Genomic DNA, 22503 nt, shown 5'->3' on the forward strand with positions numbered 1-22503 from the left:
GATTAATTTCAAATGTATATGTTAAGGGCAGTGTCACTCAAATATTTGTTTTAATGTCGTGGTCTTGTGCTACTTTTGATTCTGAGTTTACATTCACTAAAATATTTGTTTTAATGCCGTGGTCTTGTGCTACTTTTGATTCTGAGTTTACATTCACTAAAATATTTGTTTTAATGCCGTGGTCTTGTGCTACTTTTGATTCTGAGTTTACATTCAATCTTACAGCTATTTTCCTAAAAATATAAATTTTTTTGGATGTTGGAAAAGTGTCAATGGCACACAGACGTTACTTCAGGAAAAAAAAGATTTTCCTAAGCAAGGGCAAGGAATACAAAAGTCACCTTCACATTGAAAGTAAATTGTATCTTTTTCACCTTAAAATGTAAATCTAGTACAGGTAATAAAGACTCCTCACACATAACAGCAAAAAAACCATAAAAATATACTGAAGCTTGCAATTAAATAGGATTCATCGAAATAAGACTTAATTCCCAACAATATGGCCCTATTTCTAAAATGTGCACTATTTTTCAGAAATGCTCCTCATTTAAAACTATTATTCCTGCTTTAACCACAGTTTTTCTCTTCAAGCACTGGACAACTTTGTTTTCTCCATTCATATGGGTTATATAACCATATCAATACTTACTATATTATAAATTAAAACTGTGAAGTTTTTCATTTTGTATTCATTAACATTACTAACACATTTTTATGAAGGATGTCTACATTTCGAAAACAAAAACTTTAGAAAGAGTAGCACTGTTTTACATTCAAAATCTCTTTAGTGACCAGCTCACTAGAAGACAGATTTTCATGTCCACCTCTATATTCCATCTGGTACATACCACACATCACCAGCCCCTGGGAAACTCCACTGCACACTCCAGAGAGAATGTCTCAGCATTACTCTGAGAATAGCTGTGACCTCACACCCCTGGTCCACAGAGCCCACCCTGAGAGGCTCTGCGCAAGACCAAAGACTCCACAGTCCCCTAGGCTCCTTTAACATAACAGAGCTGAATTCCCTTTGTGCAAATCAGCAGGGGACTCTGCTCACAAGGACCCCTGGGTGAGGTGTTTCCAGGATCACCAAGGCAGGAGGATTAGAGAGAGGGTGCTGGGGCTGCCCCATAGGGGCCCTGGCTCTAGTCTCAGCTGCTCCACTTCCAATCCAGCTCCCAGCTAATGAACCTAAGAAAAGCAGCAGTGTTTCGGCCACTGCTACCCATGTGGTAGACACAGATGAAGCCCTTGGCTCCTGTTTTTCTCCTGACTCAGCCCCAGCCGAAGCCATCTGGGGAGTAAAATAACGTATGGGCTATTTCTCTGTCTCTCACTCTCTGCAACCCTGCCTTTCAAATATGTAAATCTTTTAAAAAAAAAAAAAAAACTGGGGGCCAAAAATATGAGCCCTCTTGGGGAGCCACTTCAACACCTATCTCCAAAGGCTGGTGGCCCAGGACTTTCAGAACCACATGCAGGGCCGGCGCCGCGGCTCAATAGGCTAATCCTCTGCCTTGTGGTGCCGGCACACCAGGTTCTAGTCCCGGTCCGGGCTCTGGATTCTGTCCCGGTTGCCCCTCTTCCAGGCCAGCTCCCTGCTGTAGCCAGGGAGTGCAGTGGAGGATGGCCCAAGTGCTTGGGCCCTGCACCCCATGGGAGACCAGGAGAAGCACCTGGCTCCTGCCTTCAGATCAGCGCGGTGCACCAGCCGCGGCGGCCACTGGAGGGTGAACCAACGGCAAAAGGAAGATCTTTCTCTCTGTCTCTCTCTCACTGTCCACTCTTCCTGTTGGAAAAAAAAAAAAAAAAAGAACAACCCCATGCAAGACACTGAGCTACCTCGGTTTCTCGCTTGCCTGTGACTAGAGCTGTTCCAGAGTGGGTTCATTTCAAGGTGGATGGGCTTCCTGGTTTTAGGCAGCCTGACTATTTCTCCCCCTCATAAATGGTTTACTCTTTCTACCTGACTACCAGAAAGACTACTTTTAAGGCCCACAGCTTTTCCGAACGTATCTTCTCCGGCCAGTCTTCTCGAATACAGCCTCCTCTGGCTTCTGCTACCCATCCAAAAGTTTTCTTTGTCAGTTTCTAAAAACAAACCTTACAAATATACACATCCTACTCCAATGTTCCAATTTCCTTCTTTGGGAATTCCAATTATAAGCATACTGGACTCCCTTTGCCAGTCTTTCATATCTAGCATTTTTTTCTGTAATCCTTTTCTAATTCTTCGTTTAGCCTCATCAAATTGTGTTCACTTTCTCTGACTACTGTCTGCCTTTATAGGATCTGTGTATCCCCGTGCTCCATCTGCTCTAATCAGTCTTTCGGGGATCATTTCCTCTACCTTGTTGAGTACTGCCAGGCCACGCTTCAGCTCCTCCTGCTGACTCACCACATCATCTTTCAGTGTGTCCACTTCTGATTCATGATCTTCACAGAAATGGGCACACCATCCATTTTTTTAACCCCTTAAGGGATATTTCGTATTTTTTAAGTCTATAGAAGAAGAAATTTTGCCTGCTTCTTAACAGTGTTAGTTCTGGTAAAGGACTCTGTGAAGAGGTGTTAAGTTCCCCCTACTCTTCTTTTTCTTACAGAACCCATTTTTTTAAGATTTAATTTTATTAGACAGGCAGAGTTAGACAGTGAAAGAGAGAGACAGAGAGAAAGTTCTTCCCTCTGTTGGTTTACCCCCCAAATGGCCGCTACAGCCGGCACGCTGTGCTGATCCGAAGCCAGGAGCCAGGCGCCTCCTCCTGGTCTCCCATGCTGGTACAGGGGCCCAAGCACTTGGCCCATCCTCCACTGCCTTCCCGGGCCACAGCAGAGAGCTGGACTGGAAGAGGAGTAACCGGGACTAGAACTGGCACCCATATGGGATGTCCGCACCGCAGACGGAGGATTAACCAAGTGAGGCCACGGCTCTGGCCCCTAAAAGATTTATTTATTTGAAAATCAGAGTTACACAGAGAGAGGAGAGGCAGAGAGAGAAAGAGGTCTTCCATCCGATGGTTCACTCCCCTATTGGCTGCAATGGCCAGAGCTGTGCCAATCTGAAGCCAGGAGCCAGGAGCTTCTTCTGGGTCTCCCACACAGTTGCAGGGGCCCAAGGACTTGGGCCATCCTCTACTGCTTTCCCAGGCCATAGCAGAGAGCAGGATCAGAAGAGGAGCAGACGGGACTCAAACCAGCACCCATATGGGATGCCAGCGCTTCAGGCCAGGGCTTTAACCCACTGAGACAAAGCACAGGCCCCCTTAGAGAACCTTTTTATTACTCACTGAATAAGCTGGATTTCCCTTATCAGTAACTTGGACAAGCTCCTGTAAAATGACTGGCAGTGCAGGCAGGCCAGGATAGTATTGTAGGTTAATTAGGGCTTTCTCCTTTGCTGCCAGAGACAGACTGCTTTGGATAAATACTATTTACTTACAGAATTATTGATTCACCCACCTATTCTGCTTCTCTGAACCAATTCAGGCCCAAGAAGATTCTGCTCCCACCCCTGCACAACCCAGTTACTGTGGATCGTAAAATTCTGCAAAACAACTCATTGCCTACTCTAACCCAGCAACGAGCATGTCGTTGCCAGAGCTTGCTATCCTGCTATCCTGGACCCGCTGTGGCCCATCCACACTTATCCTCACTTCCTCCCAAGGGGCTTCTGCCCAGTGTCCCAGCTGCATGTCCACGGAATGCTGAGTCTACAGATAATAATCCCTACTATTGCCAACATTTGAATCTTTAAAATCATGAGGCTGCTTAGCTCTGGTTTTGCAGCTTTTTAAACTATGTGTGTGGTGTGCTTATATTTCCAGGAGGACATGGGGAAATCACAACTATTCAGTGATATCCAAAATGGAAATTTAAATACACAATTTTTTAAAGGTCTCCTGGCTCTTATCAACAAAACAAGTTAGACAAGGAAATCGGGCTGGCATTGTGGCACAGTGGGTAAAGCCTCCACCTGTGACACCAGCATCCCATATATGTGCCAGTTTATGTCCCAGCTACTCCACTTCTGATCCAGCTCCCTGCTGATGCACCTGGAAAAGCAGCGGAAGATGACCCAAGCACTTCGGCCCCTGCACTCCATGTGGGAGACCCAGTTGAAGTTCCTGGCTCAGCCCTGGGTGTTGTGGCCATTTGGAAAGTGAAACAGCAGATGGAAGATCTGTCTCTCTCTGCCCAATCACTCTGTAACTCTTTCAAACAAACAAAAAAGCAAGAAAGTAAGCTGGAGACAAGAGGAGGAAAGACCCACTCCTTCTTGTAAAAATAAATAAGTAAATAAATAAATAAATTCAGAGTGGAGATAAGAACTGAGTAAGGAAACTATGATAGTGGTCTAAGGCGGGGATGATGAAAGCCTGGTCAAGACAGCATCAATGGGCATGAAGAAATATCCTTGTAGTGAGAGACAAAAGGAGGGCCAAGGGTGACTCTGACATTTATAGCCTACCTGTGGGCATGGTAGGATATCATCAATGGGACAGGCCAACTCTGGAGGAAGAAAAGACCTGCAAGGGCTCACTTGGGGGAGCAGGTTACGTTGGCGATGAATGAGACTCTCAGGGGGCAATACCTAACAGGCACTCAGATACAGAGGGGTGGGTCTCTACACAGAGGAGCTTTCACTCAACAGACTCAGCTAGACTGCCTTGCCAAAGGAGAAAGAGCTAGGGGAAGGACTGAGCCCTGAGGAGTGTATGAGATCCATAAGTAGTTTCAGAAGTTCCATGAGCAGATTTAGAAGCAGCAGCCAGTAAAGTAGGAAGGAAAGAGACAGTAGTACCACAGAAACCAGTTGAAGATCATCATATCCAACCCCAGTGGAAAGACAGGAAATAAATGAGGTGAACCCAACAGCCACCTCAATTTACTGCCTGGAATTTTCCCATCAAGGCAGAAAGGGAATCCCAGGCAAGGCCATGAGAATGGGGAACTGAAGAGGAAATGAGCTAAAAGTCCAGGAAGACCAAGCTGACAAATTCAAAGGAAACACTTCCAGCTGCAGAGAGCTCCCCCAAACACAGAGCCGAGTACAGATCCACTGACAGTTACGGAAAGAGCTACCTCAGCAGATGTGGGGTAATGCTGTGAACTGCTCACACAGCAGGAAGAACTGTATCTGTTCCCACCAATGCAAGCAGAAACCCTCATGATCAGCAGAGCTCTGGGTATGGTACACACAGGGCTGTCACCTCAGTACTGAGGAGTTTAGACACAGGCTGAGAACAGCCCCAGTCCATCTAACAAAAATGCAAGCAAGACTCAAAAGACTCAAACCGGTTCTAAGCAACTGACCACCTGTATCTCAGAAGGCTCAAAAAGATTTTAAGGAATACAAAAATATCCAGGACAGCCCACAGCAAAATTCACTAATCAAAAATTACCAGGAATGTACAAAACAGGTAAGTACACTCAATAATAACAACAATCAACCAAAAGAACAAAGAACTGACATAAACATACAGGAGACACAGAAGATCCTGGATCCTGACATCCAGAAACAGCAGATGGAAGATCTCTCTGTCTCTACCTCTATCTGTGTGTGTGTGTGTGTGTGTGTGTGTGTGTGTGAAAGAGAGAGAGACTCAGCCTTTCAAATTAAAAAAAAAAAAGAAAAGCAATCATACTCACTTGAAGATGGGCTGTGGTTAAGTCTACTAAAAGTATATTTATATTTCACCCTTCAGAAACCACTAACAAAACAGAGTTCTAGCTAACAAGCCAACAAAGGTAATAAACCAGAACTAGAAAAAACTACTCAGTAACCTAATAGAAGGCAGAAAAGGAGGAATAAATGAAGAATAAATGAGACAAATAGGAAATGAATAGTTGAGATATCTTTAAACACATTAAATTAGAAGGTCTAAAACCCTCAATTAAAAGGCACAAAAGGTTGAAACAGAAATAAAACAAACCCAACATATGCTGCCTATAAGAAACACTTCAAATGCAAAGACAGAAATAGGCAAAAAGGAAAAGAACAGAAAAAAACGCATCCTGCTAATACTAATCAAAAGAAGGCTGTGTTGCCAGCAGAGAAATCTAGTCCAGGACTACAGGCCATCACACAGTGACTTCACCAACACCACAGGAACAGTGTCTCAGCACTCCAGCAGAGAAATCTACTGCCAGGACTATAGGCCATCGCCAAGCGACCACTTCACCAGCACCACAGGAACAGTGTCCCAGCACACCTGAAGCAGAGCTCAGAACCATAAGAGAAAAAAAACTCATAGAGATTTCATTATCCCTGTCTCTATAATCAACAGAACAAGTAGCAGAGAGGAGCAAAGATTAAAATATGTGAATAATAAATAACTATCAGCCAAAGTACCCTACTGAACATTTCTAGAATGCCCCCATCTAATAACAGCAGACTATTCATTTTTTTAAATTTATTTTTTATTTTTTTGACAGGCAGAGTGGACAGTGAGAGAGAGACAGAGAGAGAGAGAAAGGTCTTCCTTTGCCATTGGTTCACCCTTCAATGGCTGCCGCGGCCGGCGTGCTGCAGCCGGCGCACCACGCTGATCCGATGGCAGGAGCCAGGTGCTTCTCCTGGTCTCCCATGGGGTGCAGGGCCCAAGCACTTGGGCCGTCCTCCACTGCACTCCCGGGCCACAGCAGAGAGCTGGCCTGGAAGAGGGGCAACAGGGACAGGATCCGGTGCCCCAACCGGGACTAGAACCCGGTGTGCCGGCACCGCAAGGCGGAGGATTAGCCTAGTGAGCCGTGGTGCCGGCCCAGACTATTCATTCTTAAGTACTCATGGAATATTTACCAAGATAGACCACTTTCTGCAGCATAAAACAAAGTTAAAGAAATTTAAAGACATACAAATCATACAAGGGGTGTTTGCTGACCACAATGGAACTAAATTAAATCTGCCAAAACCTTGGCAAATCCTCAAGTATTTGGAAACTGAATCTCATGCTTCTAAATAACTCATAGACAGTGAGACCCCAGTGGAAAGAAAGGGCCATCAAAGAAGGAGGTACTTTTCCCTGAAGGGAAGAGAGAACTTCCAGTTTGCTGATGGCCTTGTCTAAGTAAGGTCGTGTTTGTGGTCACAAAAGGCTTCCATAGCCTTGGTAGCTCATGGCAGGAGCCTCGGGTGATCACTGACATCGACAGACATCATACACAAAAGTGTCGATTGTTAAATTAACAACAGAAGTCACTATGCACTTACTCCCCATGTAGGACCCCTGTCCTTAATGTGTTGTACTATGAGACTTAACAGTAAAATTTGTCTTCAAACAGCACTTTTTCTTTGTGTTTCTGTGTGGGTGCAAACTGTTGAAATCTTTACTTAGAATAGAGTTGGTCTTCTGTATATAAAGATAACAATAAATGAATCTTAATGAAGAATAGGATGGGAGAAGGAGGAGGAGGTGGGATGGGAGAGGGGGTGAGAGGGTGGGTATGGAGGGAAGAACCACTATATTCCTAAAGTTGTACCTATGAAATTTGCATTTATTAAATAAAAGCTTTTATAATAAATAAATAAATAAATAATAGCTCATAGACAAAAGAAGAAATTCCAAGGGAAATCAGAAGGTGTTTTGAACATATCAAAATAAGTTGGATATCACTAGGATAGCACCTAGGAGAAAATTTACAACAATAGTGCCTTCACTAGAAAAGAAACAATCTCAGTGACCTTAATTTCCAACTTACATGAAACTCAAAATAAGCAGAAGTCAAGAAACAACAGAACACCCACAAAGCAGAAATCCAAGAAACAGGCAATGAGGAAAACAATAAGAAAAAAAAATCAATGAAACCAAAACTTCTATTTTGAAGAAACCAATTCAACTGATGAACTTTCAGGAAGACTTACCAACAACAGGAATGAAAAGTAACATCACTGGGGCTGGCGCTGTTGCACAGTAAGTTAACGCCTTGGCCTGAAGCACTGGCATATCCCAGCTGCTCCACTTCCAATCCAGCTCTCTGCTATGGCCTGGGAAAGCAGTGGAAGATGGCCCAAGTCCTTGGGCCCCTGCAACTGTGTGGGAGACACGAAGAAGCTCCTGGCTTCAGATCAGCTCAGTTCCGGCTGTTGCAGCCATCTGGGGAGTGAACCAGCAGATGGAAGACCCCTCTCTCTCTCTCTCTCTCTCTCTCTCTCTCTCTGCCTCTCCTCTCTCTGTGTAACAATGACTTTCAAATAAATAAATGAATCTTTAAAAAAAAAGGCAACAGCACTACAAATTCTATACCCATTGAAAGAAGAAAGAATATTTTGAACAACTCTGTCAATAAACTGGACAATACAGAAGAAATGGACAATTTCCAACTGCTACTGTAGTAGTCAATTACCACAAACTATTAAAATAACACAAATTTATTATCTTACAATCTGCAGGTCGGAAGTCCAAAATCAGTTCTAAAGCCAAGGTGCAGTAGGAAGATGGTCCCTCTCCAGGATCTAAGAAAGCATCCAGGCCGGTGCCATGGCTCACTTGGTTAATCCTCTACCTGCTGCACCGGCATCTCATATGGGTGCCAGGTTCTAGTCTCAGTTGCTCCTCTTCCAGTCCAGCTCTCTGCTGTGGCACAGGAGAGCAGTGGAGGATGGCACAAGTGCTTGGGCTCCTGCACCCGCATGGGAGACCAGGAGGAAGCACCTGGCTCCTGGCTTTGGATTGGCGCAGCATCGGCCATAGCGGCCATTTGGGGAGTGAACTTTCTCTGTCTTTCTCTCTGTCTCTCTCTCTGTCTATACCACTACCTGTGAAATAAATAAAAAAAGAAAGAAAGAAAAGAAAGCATCCATTTCCTCACCTCTCTCAGTCTACTCCTTGACTCAGGGCCTCTGTCATACCTCTGGCTCCCCTCATCGCATCTGCTGCTACCTCTGACCCTCCTGCCTCCTCCTCACAAGGATTCTGTCGTTACATCAGGTGCACTCAGACAATCCAGGAGAACCTTCCCAGCTCATAGTCCTTAATTTACTCACATTCCCAAAGTACTTTAGACCAAATAAAATTAAAATAACACACTCATAGGCAATGGACATCTCCTGGGGCATTTATTCAGCCTATCATAGACACAAATTACCAAACCTCACTCAGAAAGAAACAAAAACATCAACAGTGCTGAATTAAAGTCTGTAATCTAGAAGTTTCCCATAAAGAACATCCCAAGCCAAGATGGAGTCACTGGAGAATATTACCAATTATTTAAAGAAGAAGTAATTCTACTGAACTCTTGTAGAAAAAAAAAAATGAAAAGGAGAGAATACTTCCCCATTCCAAAATCCCAGGAGGCCAGTGTGACACTAATAACAAAATTTGGCCTATTTCATTTGACCACAGGTGAAAAGTTCTAAGCCACCTTCTGGTATATTAAATTCAACAATATAAAAAAATGGTAATAATGATATCTTCAGAAGCATATCAATCACAGTAATGCAAGGTTACTTTAACATTTAGAAGGCATCCGGTGTAACTCATTTGCTAACAAACTAAAACAGAAAAACTCTGCAACCATCTCAGCAGACACAGAAAAGGCACTTTACAAAATCCAACACTGATTCTGGATTAAAACGGCCAGCAAACCAGAATACAAGGGACTTATGTCAACCTGACCAATAGCATCTACAGAAACCTACTGCTAACAAAACACTTCAAAGGGAATAAAAGAATGTTTTTTCCCTAAGATCAGAAACAAGACAAGAATATCCACTCACACCATTTCCATTCAACATTACATTGGGGATTCTAACCAGTGCAAGCCACGGGAGGGTGGAAGACAAAAAAAGATAGCCAAATGGGTAAGGAAGATGTCAAAGTGTCTTCACGCACAAACATCATGTCTATCCATCTAGAAAGACTAAGGAAATTTAAAAAAAAAGCTACTAGAAAAATTATTAAGTTCAGTAAGCTGACAGGATGCAAAAGCAATATTAAATCAATTATATTTTATATGTATTAATATATATAAATCAAGTATATTTTTATATTTAGTAACAGTCAATAAGAAATTTAAATTGACAAATACCTTTGACAGCAGCATGAAAACAAATGAAATAGGGATAAAGCTGACAAACTACCTGAAAAGCCAATAGACTGAAAACTATAAAACACTACTGAAAAAGTACAAAATAGCCATCATCTAAGTCAAAAAAGTTCTGATCTTCACACATATGATTCTGAACCTGAATAGACTAAATGGAAATTTTGCCATTCAATTATCTGACAAAGGATTTGTATCCTTAACATATTAAGAACTTCCAAAACTCAGTAATTGTTAAAAGCACAATCTAATCAGTGGGAAGAGCTTAAAAAAAAATCACAAAGTAAAATATGCTGAAGGTAAATAAGTACTTGAACGGATGCTCAACACGATTACAAGGGATTTTTGTCAACCTGACCAGCAGCATCTACAGAAACCTACTGCTAACAAAACAAATCCCCAGCTGTAATTTCATTAGAGAAATGCAAATTAAGATGACAATGATACCACCACACTCCTACTAGAAGCTACAATCAGAGAATACCAAGTGTCAGTGAGCCTAGTAGAGGAACTAAAATTTTCATATGTAACTGAAGGGACTATACTATGGTGTAACAGTCTTGGAAAACAGGCTGTTGGCAGTTCCCTACAAAAAAAAAAAAAAAAAGACCAGGCCGGGGAGCCGGCACACCGGGTTCTAGTCCCGGTCGGGGTGCTGGATTCTGTCCCGGTTGCCCCTCTTCCAGGCCAGCTCTCTGCTGTGGCCCGGGAAGGCAGCGGAGGATGGCCCAAGTGCTTGGGTCCCTGTACCCGCATGGGAGACCGGGAGGAAGCACCTGGCTCCTGGCTTAGGATCCGCGCAGCACAGGCCGTAGCGACCATTAGGGAAGTGAACCAACGGAAGAAAGACCTTTCTCTCTCTCTCACTGTCTATAACTCTACTTGTGAAATAAAAATAATTAAAAAAAAAAAAAGGGCTTATCCTATGATTCAGTCATTCCATTCCTACCTATTTAGCCAAGAGAAAAGAAAGCACATATCCAAACATATGTACTTACACATGGATGCTGCACTTGTATATACATACTTACTTGTAATAGCCAGAAAGTAGAAGCAGCCCAGAGGACAAATGCACAAGCAAATGTAATGTTCTATTCTGTGGAATACTGCTCAGTAATCAAAACAAAGTATGGGGTGGGGAAGCCACAGTGGCCACTGACTGGGGACATTTGCATCCCATAACAGTGCATCAGCTTGAGTTCCAGTTAATCCATTTTTTTTTATTTTAATTTTTTTTTTTTTTTTGACAGGCAGATTGGATAGTGAGAGAGAGAGACAGAGAGAAAGGTCTTCCTTTTGCCGTTGGTTCACCCTCCAATGGCCACCACAGCCGGCGCACCGCACTAATCTGAAGGCAGGAGCCAGGTGCTTCTCCTGGTCTCCCATGGGGTGCAGGGCCCAAGCACTTGGGCCATTCTCCACTGCACTCCTGGGCCACAGCAGAGAGCTGGCCTGGAAGAGGGGCAACCGGGACAGAATCCAGTGTGCTGGTGCTGCAAGGCGGAGGATTAGCCTATTAAGCCATGGCGCCAGCCATCAGTTAATCCACTTCTGATCCAGCTTCCTGTTAATGCACCTGGGAAGGCAGCAAATGATGGCTCAAATACCTGGGTTCCCCTCACTCACATGGGAGACCCAGATGGAGCTCCTGGCTCCTAGGTCCAGCCTGACCAAGTCCTGATTACTGTGGGCATCTGGAGAACAAACTACCAAATGAAAGCACGTGTTCACTCACTTTCCCTCCCTCCCTCTCTCCTTATCATTCTTCCATGCAAATAAATAAATCTTTTTTTTTAAAAAGTATGAATTATACACACTACAACAGAGATGAATCTCAAGAGAGATGAACTGAACTACAACTATGCAGAGTAGAAAAGCAAGAACCATGCATCTCCCACCCTCACACACATCGCCAAAAGAGACTTTGTTTAACACTCATAGAAAATTCCAGAAAATAAATAAATAAATAAATAAATAAATAAAAATAACATGCTGGGGCTGGGGCGCAGTGGGTTGAAGCCCTAGCCTGCAGTGCTGGTTCAAGTCCAGGCTACTCTTCTTCAGACCTGGCTCTCTGGTGTGACCTGGGAAAACAGAAGATGGGCCAAGTGCTTGGGCCCCTGCACCCATGTGGGAGACCTGGAGAAAGCTCTTGGCTCCTGGCTTCAGATCAGCTCAGCTCTGGCCAACGCAGTCATCTGGGGAGCTAACCAGCAGATGGAGGACCTCTTTCTTTCTCTGGCTCTACCTCTTCCTACAACTCTCTTTCAAATAAGTAAAATAAATATTAAAAAAAAAAAAAAAACTCATACAGACAGAAAACAGATCAGTGGTTTCCTGGAATGAGAGACAAGATGAGAGTGAATGGTTTCAGAAGAGTACCCAGAAACATTTGGGTGTGATGAATACATTCATCATTTTGTTTGAGGCGACAGCTTCACAGGTGTACAAGGTCAAACCTTACCAAACTGTACATCAAACCCATACATAATTGTTGCATGTCAGTGACGTCTCAATAAGGCTGTTTAAAAATTTCTGAGTGGCCAAATAAGAAATGTTGGTGCAATGGATAATACCCAATATAAACAGGAGTAGTTGGAGAGTACTAAATGAGATGTGGATTGCATTTACAGACTATCTCAACATTCTTGGCTTTTAAGGCACTCCAATAAATTGGGTAGTAACAGAAGAGCAGAGCGGAATATCAGATATCCCAAATCATGTTTAAATGATAAGGAATGGGAGTTAAAAACAAGACATTAGAATAAAGAATGATTAAAAGACCCTGAAAAGAAAGGATGGCAGGAGAGGAGTGTGAAATCTAGAACACAGGTGACAGTATAGCTCTATTTAAAAAAAAAAAAAAAAAAGTTTTATTTATTTATTTGAAAGAGTTAGAGAGAGAGAAAAGAGAGAAAATCTTCCATCCACTGGGTCACTTCTCAGATGGCCCTAACAGCCAAGACTGAGCCAGGTCAAAGCCAGGAGCTAGGAACTTCATCCGGTTGACCTCCCACATAAGTAGTAGCAGGGGGCAAACACTTGGGCCATTCTCCTCTGCCTTTCCCAGGCCATTATGGCAGGGAGCTGGATGGGAAGTGGGGCAGCTGGGACTAGAACCTGGGCCCATATGACATGCTGGCATCATAGGTGGCAGCTTTATCGGCTACACAACAATGCTAGCCCCATGCTCTTTGACAAGAAAGACACATCCCCCGTTAGAGTGATTAACCAGAGTAGAGAGAGAGAGGGATTTAATAGTACAGGGTCTATAAATGCAGTACAAGAAGCAGGAGGAAAATGGATTGCATTATCTCTATGGTCTATTAAGGAAGGTCATTGGCTCAGGGCAGATATGTGATACATACCAAACCCATGATGATCTTAAAGGCTGAAGGACATAAAGAAACAACAAAGCAGCTACTACAACAATTGGGAAAATGCACTTTCCAAACCACAGCAGATTACTGGGTTCAATTCAGGTTGAGGATCAATAATGTTTAGTGATACCTGCCAAGTTCATTCATCTTCCAATGTCATTCATCTGCTGCGTAAAGGTTATCCGGGGTAGGGGCTCTGTCAAGCTGTGATGGAGAAACACAAAGCAAGGCAGAGACATCCCATGTGCCTGCAGAAGTGTGTAACAATGAACTGAGAAGGGAGGAGATGAATGACAGACAGAAAAAGTCAACAGATTACAGCTCTAAGTGAGATCAAACTCATACACTTCCAAGCAACAGCCAGGAAGATAAAAGATACACTTGTAAAATGTAATATCAGAATTAGTACTGAGGGTTCTTCTGGTGGTAAGACCCCAGGCAGGACCCTGATAGTACAGAAAGTACCTGCTTCTTGTATCTTACTGCTTATTGCATTTAAATCAACCCCCTGACACGATCTGTACCTCTGCCCATCTAATGCACTGAATTTCATCCTTGCCTAAGCCTAGCACATTGGAATATTCCACCAACCCTCCAGATATGCTACAAAGGAACAAGGTTTCAAGCCAGCCTCTCCTCTTCATGACCGCACCATGCAGCAAACTCCTATGATGAGAACCTTCTTCTCCAGGCCTACGGACCTCTCAATTTAACACTTGACTACAAACTGGGTAAGTCAGCATAATGTAGTTGCCCTCAGGTATTCTCTTTGCTATCACATTACAAGCTTTGCATAAAAGGGAAATGGGTTTTTTTTTTCTTTAGGAACACACTCAACACCCATTTTCCTCAAAGCTCTATGTTAATTGTTGTATCTATGTTTCTTTTCTATTCTCCAAGATTTAGTTCCAAGCTACGTATATAAAAGGATTTAACAACTACCTCTCAGCTGACAAATAAATCTAAAGAAAACAAAAAAACAAATATGCGGCCGGCACCAAGGCTCACTAGGCTAATCCTCCGCCTGAGGCGCCGGCATCCCGGGTTCTAATCGTGGTTCCACCTCTTCCAGTCCAGCTCTCTGCTGTGGCCTGGGAGTGCAGTGGAGGATGGCCCAGGTCCTTGGGTCCTGCACCCAATGGGAGACCAGGAGGAAGCACCTCGCTTCTGGCTTCGGATCAGCGCGGTGCGCCGGCCGCAACACACCGGCCATAATAGCTATTTGGGGGGTGAACCAATGGAAAAAGGAAGACCTTCGTCTCTCTCTCTCTGTCTCTCTCTCTCACTTTCTAACTCTGCCTGTCAAAATAAAAACAAAAAAAAACAAAACAAATAAGTAACAAATAACTCTGCCTGTCAAAATAAAAACAAAACAAAACAAAACAAAACAAATAAGTAACAAATAAGACAGCATCTAGAGAAGCCTCTGGAGATAGGGGAAGTGGTTAAGAAAATTTTCTCTGGAAATTGGTGTGCTTTGATCTAGCTTGAGGAAACAAACAATTCAGAACAATAACTACAAGTATTGCTTCTCTGGGGGACAGTTTTGTGAGTTCTCAGACTGTCTCAATATGCCACACGGTTGGGGGGACTGGTTCTGGGATTCCCCTAGATAGGACCATCTAGAGGTGTTCAGGTCCCTTGTATAAAACGGCACAGTGTGCAAACAACACAGAACCTGCACACCTCCTTCCTCACACTTTTAAAGTCATCACTACTTATAATATCTAATAAAATCTGAGTATTATATAAATATTTGTAATGCTGTATTATTAAGAGAATAATAAGAAAAAAGCTTTACATGTTTAGGACCTACATCATCTTTCTTTCAAATATTTTCAAACTCTAAGCAACTTCACAGTCTTAGAAATAATGATCCAGAGACTCATAGCTCAACTAAATACTTGCTTGACTGATCCATTAAAGTAAGGAAATCACTTTTCCATGATAACTGAAACACTTAGCAACCCCAGACAAATCTTATTTAAATCCAATGTTTAGTATAGCATATTACTGTTCATGACATAGCAAACTTAAAACACACCTAAAATGCAAAGTTACACACATGTAAACATAAAATACTACCATGACACAGAAATGTTGGGGCCGGCACTGTGAGGTATTGGTTAAAGCCACTACCTGGGGCACCAGCATCCCATATGGGTGCCAGTATAAGTCCTGGCCACTCCACTTTCGATCCAGCTCTCTGCCATGGCATGGGAAAGCAGTGCAAGATGGCCCAAACCCTTGGGCCACTGCACCCATGTGGGAGACCCAGAAGAAGCTCCTGGCTCCTGGCTTCAGACTTGTCAAGCTCTGGCCATTGCGGCCATCTGGGGAGTGAACCAGTGGATGGAAGACCTCCCTCTCTCTCTGTAACTCTCTCAAATAAATAAAAAAACTTAACAACAACAACAAAAAAAACAGAAATGTTGGTTACTATCGATATTAACAAGCTGTCATTTACTGAGTCCGCCAGGCACTATTTAATCTTCACATCCTTATTATAACAGTATTATCATTAAAATAATTTTATAGATGACAAAACTGAGGTGTAGCAGTTAAGCAGACTGTTCAAGGCTGTACAGCTAAGAAAACCTGAACATGGAACCAGTTTGCCTGACTTTTAACCAAACTTCAGACAATTCCTTGGCACTTAAGAACTTTCACAGAGATGATATAATGAGCTCTGACTCCTAAGTCAAACTTTTCCTGCGAAGGTCCAGATAACAAATATTTTAGGCATTGTGAGCCACAGTCTGTCAAATTCCTCCACTTGGCAACCACAATGCAAATGCAGCATGGAAGGAGCATGGCTGTGTTCCAATAAAATTCTCTTCACAGAACTCAAACCCAAATTTCCTTCAGTTCTCAAGTGTCACAAAGTATTATTCTGACTTTTTAAAAGCAATTAAAAACATAAAACCCATTCTTAGGTCACAGGCCACACAAAACAGAGAGAAAGGCCTTACATGGCCATGAGTCATAGTGTACTGAGTACTGACAACTGCTTTAATATTAATAAATACTAACAAAATAATATAAACATACTATTAAACATGAATAGCATTTTTGACAGGCAGAGTGGACAGTGAGAGAGAGAGACAGAGAGAAAGGTCTTCCTTTGCCGTTGGTTCACCATCCAATGGCCACCGCGGCCGGCGCGCGGAGGCCGGCGCACCGCACTGATCCGATGGCAGGAGCCAGGTACTTATCCTGGTCTCCCATGGAGTGCAGGGCCCAAGGACTTGGGCCATCCTCCACTGCACTCCCTGGCCATAGCAGAGAGCTGGCCTGGAAGAGGGGCAACTGGGACAGAATCCGGCACCCTGACCGGGACTAGAACCTGGTGTGCCGGCACCGCAAGGCGGAGGATTAGCCTGGTGAGCTGTGGTGCCGGCAGTAATGAGTTTTTAACAATTATGTCTGCAATTTCTATATATATAAATATTTAGAATTACCTTTTCTCTGATACCACTTTTAACTTGCTCATCTTGAGTTACTTCATTTCATCATTGTGGGTAATCTGAAAGAAAAATGTTAATGACATTAAACACTTACACAACTGTGTTTTCTATTTTTAAGATGTCATAAAAGCCAGGCAACAAAAAATTTTCATTGTTGGCAACACAAGACAGCACTGGAAACCAAAAGGGTTTTTTAAGTGCTTTTGGTGGGTCACCTCGATGTGGAACATCTGACCATTAAAATACCTAAAATCAGCCAGGAGGACATTAGCAAAATCCTGGTGCTACAAAAATGCAGTTTGTTATCTGCTGTTAGGCATTCTTTTGAGACATTCTTACTGTTCTAATATTCCACCTTAAAATACTTGAACTAACCACTGCATCCTGTGATCAATGTACTTATTGTTTGCCATTCATACAATGGCCAAAGACTGGTAAATAAGTATTATTATTTCTATACGAGAACACTTTCAATTAGTAACAGGTTGATTCAACAGAGCAAAAAATATCTATAACATTATCTTGCTGAATGTACATAATGCACATTTTCCCTCCATATTTAGAAAATGCACTTTGTACACTTTAAACAACCTTCAATAGCAAGACACACAATTCTTATTATTGTTCAGATTAATTTTCTATTCACCAAAAAACACCCTGAATGCCTTTTACTTTTATATAGCAATGCTTAGAAAAGAAGAGTTTTGTGGTATCACTGAAAAGTGAAACAATGACCCTGTTTTTAGTAATGCTATATTTATACCACAACAAACATGCAAAACAGCAGACTTGAAATGGCTTAACTTAGATTCAGAATTTTTTCTGAATCTGTAATTTTTCTTTCAATAAGGACGTTTCAACAAAATACAACTCCAAAGCAAAGGAAATAGATATTTAGGACCATGCACAAAAATTAGGACATTTTAAAGTCCATGAGGGGCCAGCGCCGCGGCTCACTAGGCTAATCCTCCGCCTTGCGGCGCGGGCACACCGGGTTCTAGTCCCGGTCGGGGTGCCGGATTCTGTCCTGGTTGCCCCTCTTCCAGGCCAACTCTCTGCTGTGGCCCGGGAGTGCAGTGGAGGATGGCCCAAGTCCTTGGGCCCTGCACCCCATGGGAGACCAGGATAAGTACCTGGCTCCTGCCATCGGATCAGCGCGGTGCGCCGGCTGCAGCGGGCCGGCCGCGGCGGGCCATTGGAGGGTGAACCAATGGCAAAGGAAGACCTTTCTCTCTGTCTCTCTCACTGTCCACTCTGCCTGTCAAAAAAAAAAAAAAAAAAAAAAAAGTCCATGAGGAATTTTACACTGCTACTTATTCTTTCTTTTAATAGACTCATCTTTTTAACAAATTTTACAAATTCAGAGTAACTTTTCCCAGCTTCTAAAGTATAAGAATCACTATATACCTAAAGGCAGGATGGAAAAATCATATGTGCTTTCAAAAGCACTGTTGCTGTCATAAACACAAATTTTGTCATTTCTACTTGTTGAGTGCTAAGACTCTCTCTAAAACTACATTACCAGAGCAAATTTTATTAGAACTATAAAGACTAATGTTGGGTACTTGCCATAGCCAACTCTATTTCAACAGTTAAGAAGTTACTCAAATTTGCAGGTCACAATACAGGTTAACAACATTCTCCTCTCCCTCCAGAAAGAGTAAAAAAAAAAAAAAAAAGCAGACAGTAAAGAAAAAAAGTTCTGTTTAAGTCCACAGTGACAAAAAAAGAAAAGGAAGGGGCACAGAAGCATGGGTATTCTGCCCAGAATCCAGGAAACTGAGACTCCACGAACTCAAGAAATGTCCAGGACAACAGAGGAAGAGACCATGAAACAGAGCTACCTAAAAATTTCTGATTGCAAATAACTTCTTAGCTCCTCCATATCTCCAGCCTCACCATTATGGAAAATTCTTAGCCATTAAATATGTAACTCCTGGCAAACAATTTTCACTAATGAAACCGACAACCTCAAAGAATTCTACTTTCTGGGACTTTTAGAGTTAGCTGGGAAAAAAGATCAGCTTTCAATCCTATTATCCTAGGGCTAATCCACTGTGTACTACAGCTTTCAATTGCTGAAGCTGGAAGCCAGAGCACTTTAGAGTAAATAAAAAGCTTCCTTATGCTGTGAATGTCTGTGATCACTGCACTATGGTGCAGTAAGAACGGGCACTTAGAAACAGAGGCCTTGCATCTCACCAAGTTCAAGGCTTTGCCAAGCAAGTGTGACAAGACAGGGACAAAGAAGCTGCAAGCATAAGCAGAGGAGTGATTACAATAACCAACCACTAAATTTAGACACAATCTACTCTTTCCACATCATTGGACTGTTTTCATCACCATAAAATCTGTCTTAAAGAAAAAACTTTCTTCCTCCCACTGCCCCTATCCAGCTGGAGTCTCCTTTCTCTCCTCCTGAAAGCAGTTACTTACACAAAGTGTGCACGGCCCTGTCTTCCCATTCTCTAGTGAGTGCATTACAGGCAGGCTCTGCCCATGTCAGTCAGCAACCAGCGACCTCCTGTTATGCAACCCCGTTGATGGTCCATGACAAGTCCTCTTCTCATGCGTCCTACCAGCAGCAGCAAACTCACCCTCTTCCTGCAAACACTCTCTCCTGGCAGTAGTCTGTTGGCTGCCTACCACACAGGTCACTTCAAAGTCTCCTCTACAGAATGCCCAAGGCTCAGGTCCTTCTTGTCCTCTTCTACCTACAGTCTGTTCGCCGGTCACATCATCCAGCTTCCTGACAACTCAAACATCTCCACCTGGATCTCCTAACAATATTACCAACTCAAAATCAATCCAACAGTGCTCTACCCCTAGCTCTTCCAGAGTCACAAACAATCCTCTCCCCAGCCACTAGGCCCAACACCTTGGCTACTTGTTTGTCTCCTGCCGCAGACCCACACCAATCCATCAGAAAGTCCTGACTCCCACCACTTTCAAAACATACCCAGAATCTCATCCCCTCACTACCTACTAACCACAGTCAAGCCTTCTACCTTTGACCCCCCACATTTGATTCTCAGTACAACATCCTGAGTGGCCCTTTTAAAACTCAGGAGGAACAGGGAGGAAAACACTTTAGTGAAGGTATTAGAAGGTGGAGTCTTTGAGAAGAAGATAATTGGGTCATTAGTGTAGAGACCTCATGAATGGGATCAATGCCCATAAAAAGAAAACCAGAAGATCTGGCTTTCCCCTAGCAAGAAGGAGCCATCTGTGAACCAGGAATGGGCTCTCTCCAGACACCAAATCCACCAGCATCTTGACCTTGGACTACAAAACTGTGAGAAATAAACTTCTGTTGTTTATAAGCTACCCATTCTGTGGCATTTTGTTAAAGCACCAGAAGTGGACTAAGACAACTTGAAAACTGTTTTCACTGAGTAATTGATTATATACTATGATTACATATCAAAATCAATTTTAAGGGAATAGTTTCTATAAACTTAGAAGTGCTTAATATATGCCCCCATTATACCAAATACAACAATCCTATAATCTAATTCATCCCAGACTCTTAACAACTTAAAAATGCATGGCTGGTGCTGTGGCATAGCAGGTAAAGCCACCACCTGCGACTCCGGCATCCCATATGGGTGTCAGTTTGAGTCCTAGCTGCTCTACTTCCGATCCAGCTCTCTGCTATGGCCTGGGACAGCAGCAGAAGATGGCCCAAGTCCTTGCACCCTTGCACCCTTGCACCCTTGTGGGGGACCTAGAGGAAGCTCCTGGCTCCTGGCTTCGCATTGGCACAGCTCCGGCAGTTGTGGTCATCTGGGGGAGTGAACCAGTGAATGGAAGACCTCTCTCTCTGTCTCTACCTCTCTAACTCTTTCTAATCAATAAAATAAATCTTTTAAAAAAACTTACAAATTGTTTATTTCTAGAATTTTCCATTTAATATTTTCAGACCACAGTTAACCACACGCAACTGAAACTTTGGAAAGCAAAATCAGACAAAGGGGGACTATGGCACGTGCAGAGATCCCAGAATCTAGTTCGGGGTTTCTCAACCTAAGGTCTACAAGACAGTGATAAAGTTCTTTCAAGACATCACAATTCTTTCAACTATTGTTTAAAGTTCCCTGCACCATGCAATGCACCTGAGCAGCATCAGTTTGTCAGAAATCAGCCACATGTGGGTATGTGCAAGAGGCCCGTGTCCATCTGGTGATGTGGCCGTGGTGACTGCAGACAGCACTGCACAGAGAGGACAGGCTGACCAACATCGGCCTCTCCACATTTGGTTATGCCCCTGACCTCACTCACGCCCAAGACACAATTTACACCAGCTTTTCAAATAAATCAACTATTTTTGGTTTTTACTCATTGGTAAGATGAAGCTCAAATAAAGATCCAGAGTTACAAAATTTTATATATATATGATATATATATAGAGAGATAGATTTTGATTTCTTGATTTTGCGTAGGCTTTGTACATAGTCATTTAAAAATATTTTTCACCAAAATAAACTTCTCTTTTAATTTTATGCTCCACAAACATTCTTTTTATTATTTACTTGCATTTATTTTATGCTGAATTTATTCTCAGGCCATAAATTTTTCTTCCGTTTCTTTTGGGTTATCTTTTTCTTCTATGAAACTTCCTCTTCCGGTTTAGCAACAACTTGTGCCTTTTCAATATGGATGATTTCAACATGGCGGGGGGGGAGGGGCTCATCAATGGGCTAAGCCAACCGTGAGCTCTCACAGTGCAGCAGCGCATCTTGCGTGCTTTGTTTCACCTGGAAGCGTTCAGGGAGCAGAGACTCTACATCAAAACCCTCTCAGCACCACTCTCTGCACTTGTCAAGCATATGCAGCAAAAATTCAGCTCTCTTTTGCACCACCAGTCCTGTGTCCAGCCCCACTGTTTGGCCCAGACTCACCTACCACAAACACCATTGTAATGAGGAACAGCAAACGCTGCTTCTTTAATGTGGCATCTTTCAGACACTTGGGGACTTTTCCTGGACACCTTCACAAATATTCACAAACATGAAGATGTGAACTTCTTGAGCTGCAGGATTCTGAGTTTTCTAAGAGAACAGTGAATCACTGTCACAGATCACCTAAGGTTGTTTACTCCAAGGGCTCCATGAACCTTCTTAAGTTCCCTCATATACAATAAAATTATGTTTTTAAATAAAGCACAAAGCTGATTCACTCATGTTTTCATTTTGCTCAACTTAAGATAAGCATTTACAGTTTTCACTGTCAACTGACAAGAGACCTTTCCTCCCTGCTCTTGAAGCTTATCAAACAAGAAAAAACAAGTCAAAAAAAAAACAAAAAAAAAAAACAAAAAAACACGGCAAAGCATTCATTACTTCTCTTTGATTGACAGGATACTACTCTTTCACAGAAATCCAGAATTTTTGAAAGGACAAATCAATAAATCTCATCTTGAGTGTGAAAAACAGTTTGATGGTTCCTCAAAAAGCTAAAGAGAATTACCCTATGCCCCAGCAACTCAACCCCTAGATACACATACAAAAGAACTAAAAACAGGGATGCAAACATTTACACCGATGTTCAAAGCAGCATTTTTCACATAAGCCAAAAGGAAGACAAATAAAATGCCTAGGAACAGTTGGAAC

General features: G+C 42.7%; 1 protein-coding gene across 12 annotated transcripts in view; it reads right to left on the reverse strand.

The window, feature by feature from the left end:
* Window positions 1-22503, reverse strand: part of AGTPBP1 (ATP/GTP binding carboxypeptidase 1) — a 183332-nt gene that overhangs the window by 145871 nt on the left and 14958 nt on the right. For 4 of the 12 annotated variants that reach the window (XM_070049205.1, XM_070049197.1, XM_070049202.1 and 1 more), the window contains one exon: window positions 16886-16950. The exons of 5 other annotated variants lie outside the window; for them this stretch is intronic. In XM_070049205.1, the coding sequence (XP_069905306.1) occupies window positions 16886-16917 (32 nt within the window). In that variant the 5' untranslated portion in view covers window positions 16918-16950. Of the gene's footprint in view, window positions 1-13554; window positions 13673-16885; window positions 16951-22503 lie in introns of those variants that run through there. 3 more of the 12 variants (XM_051833742.2, XM_070049209.1, XM_051833743.2) reach the window with 3 other exon arrangements.

This window comes from Oryctolagus cuniculus, chromosome 1 (genome assembly GCF_964237555.1).
Source record: "Oryctolagus cuniculus chromosome 1, mOryCun1.1, whole genome shotgun sequence".
Classification (NCBI taxonomy): Eukaryota; Metazoa; Chordata; class Mammalia; order Lagomorpha; family Leporidae; genus Oryctolagus; species Oryctolagus cuniculus.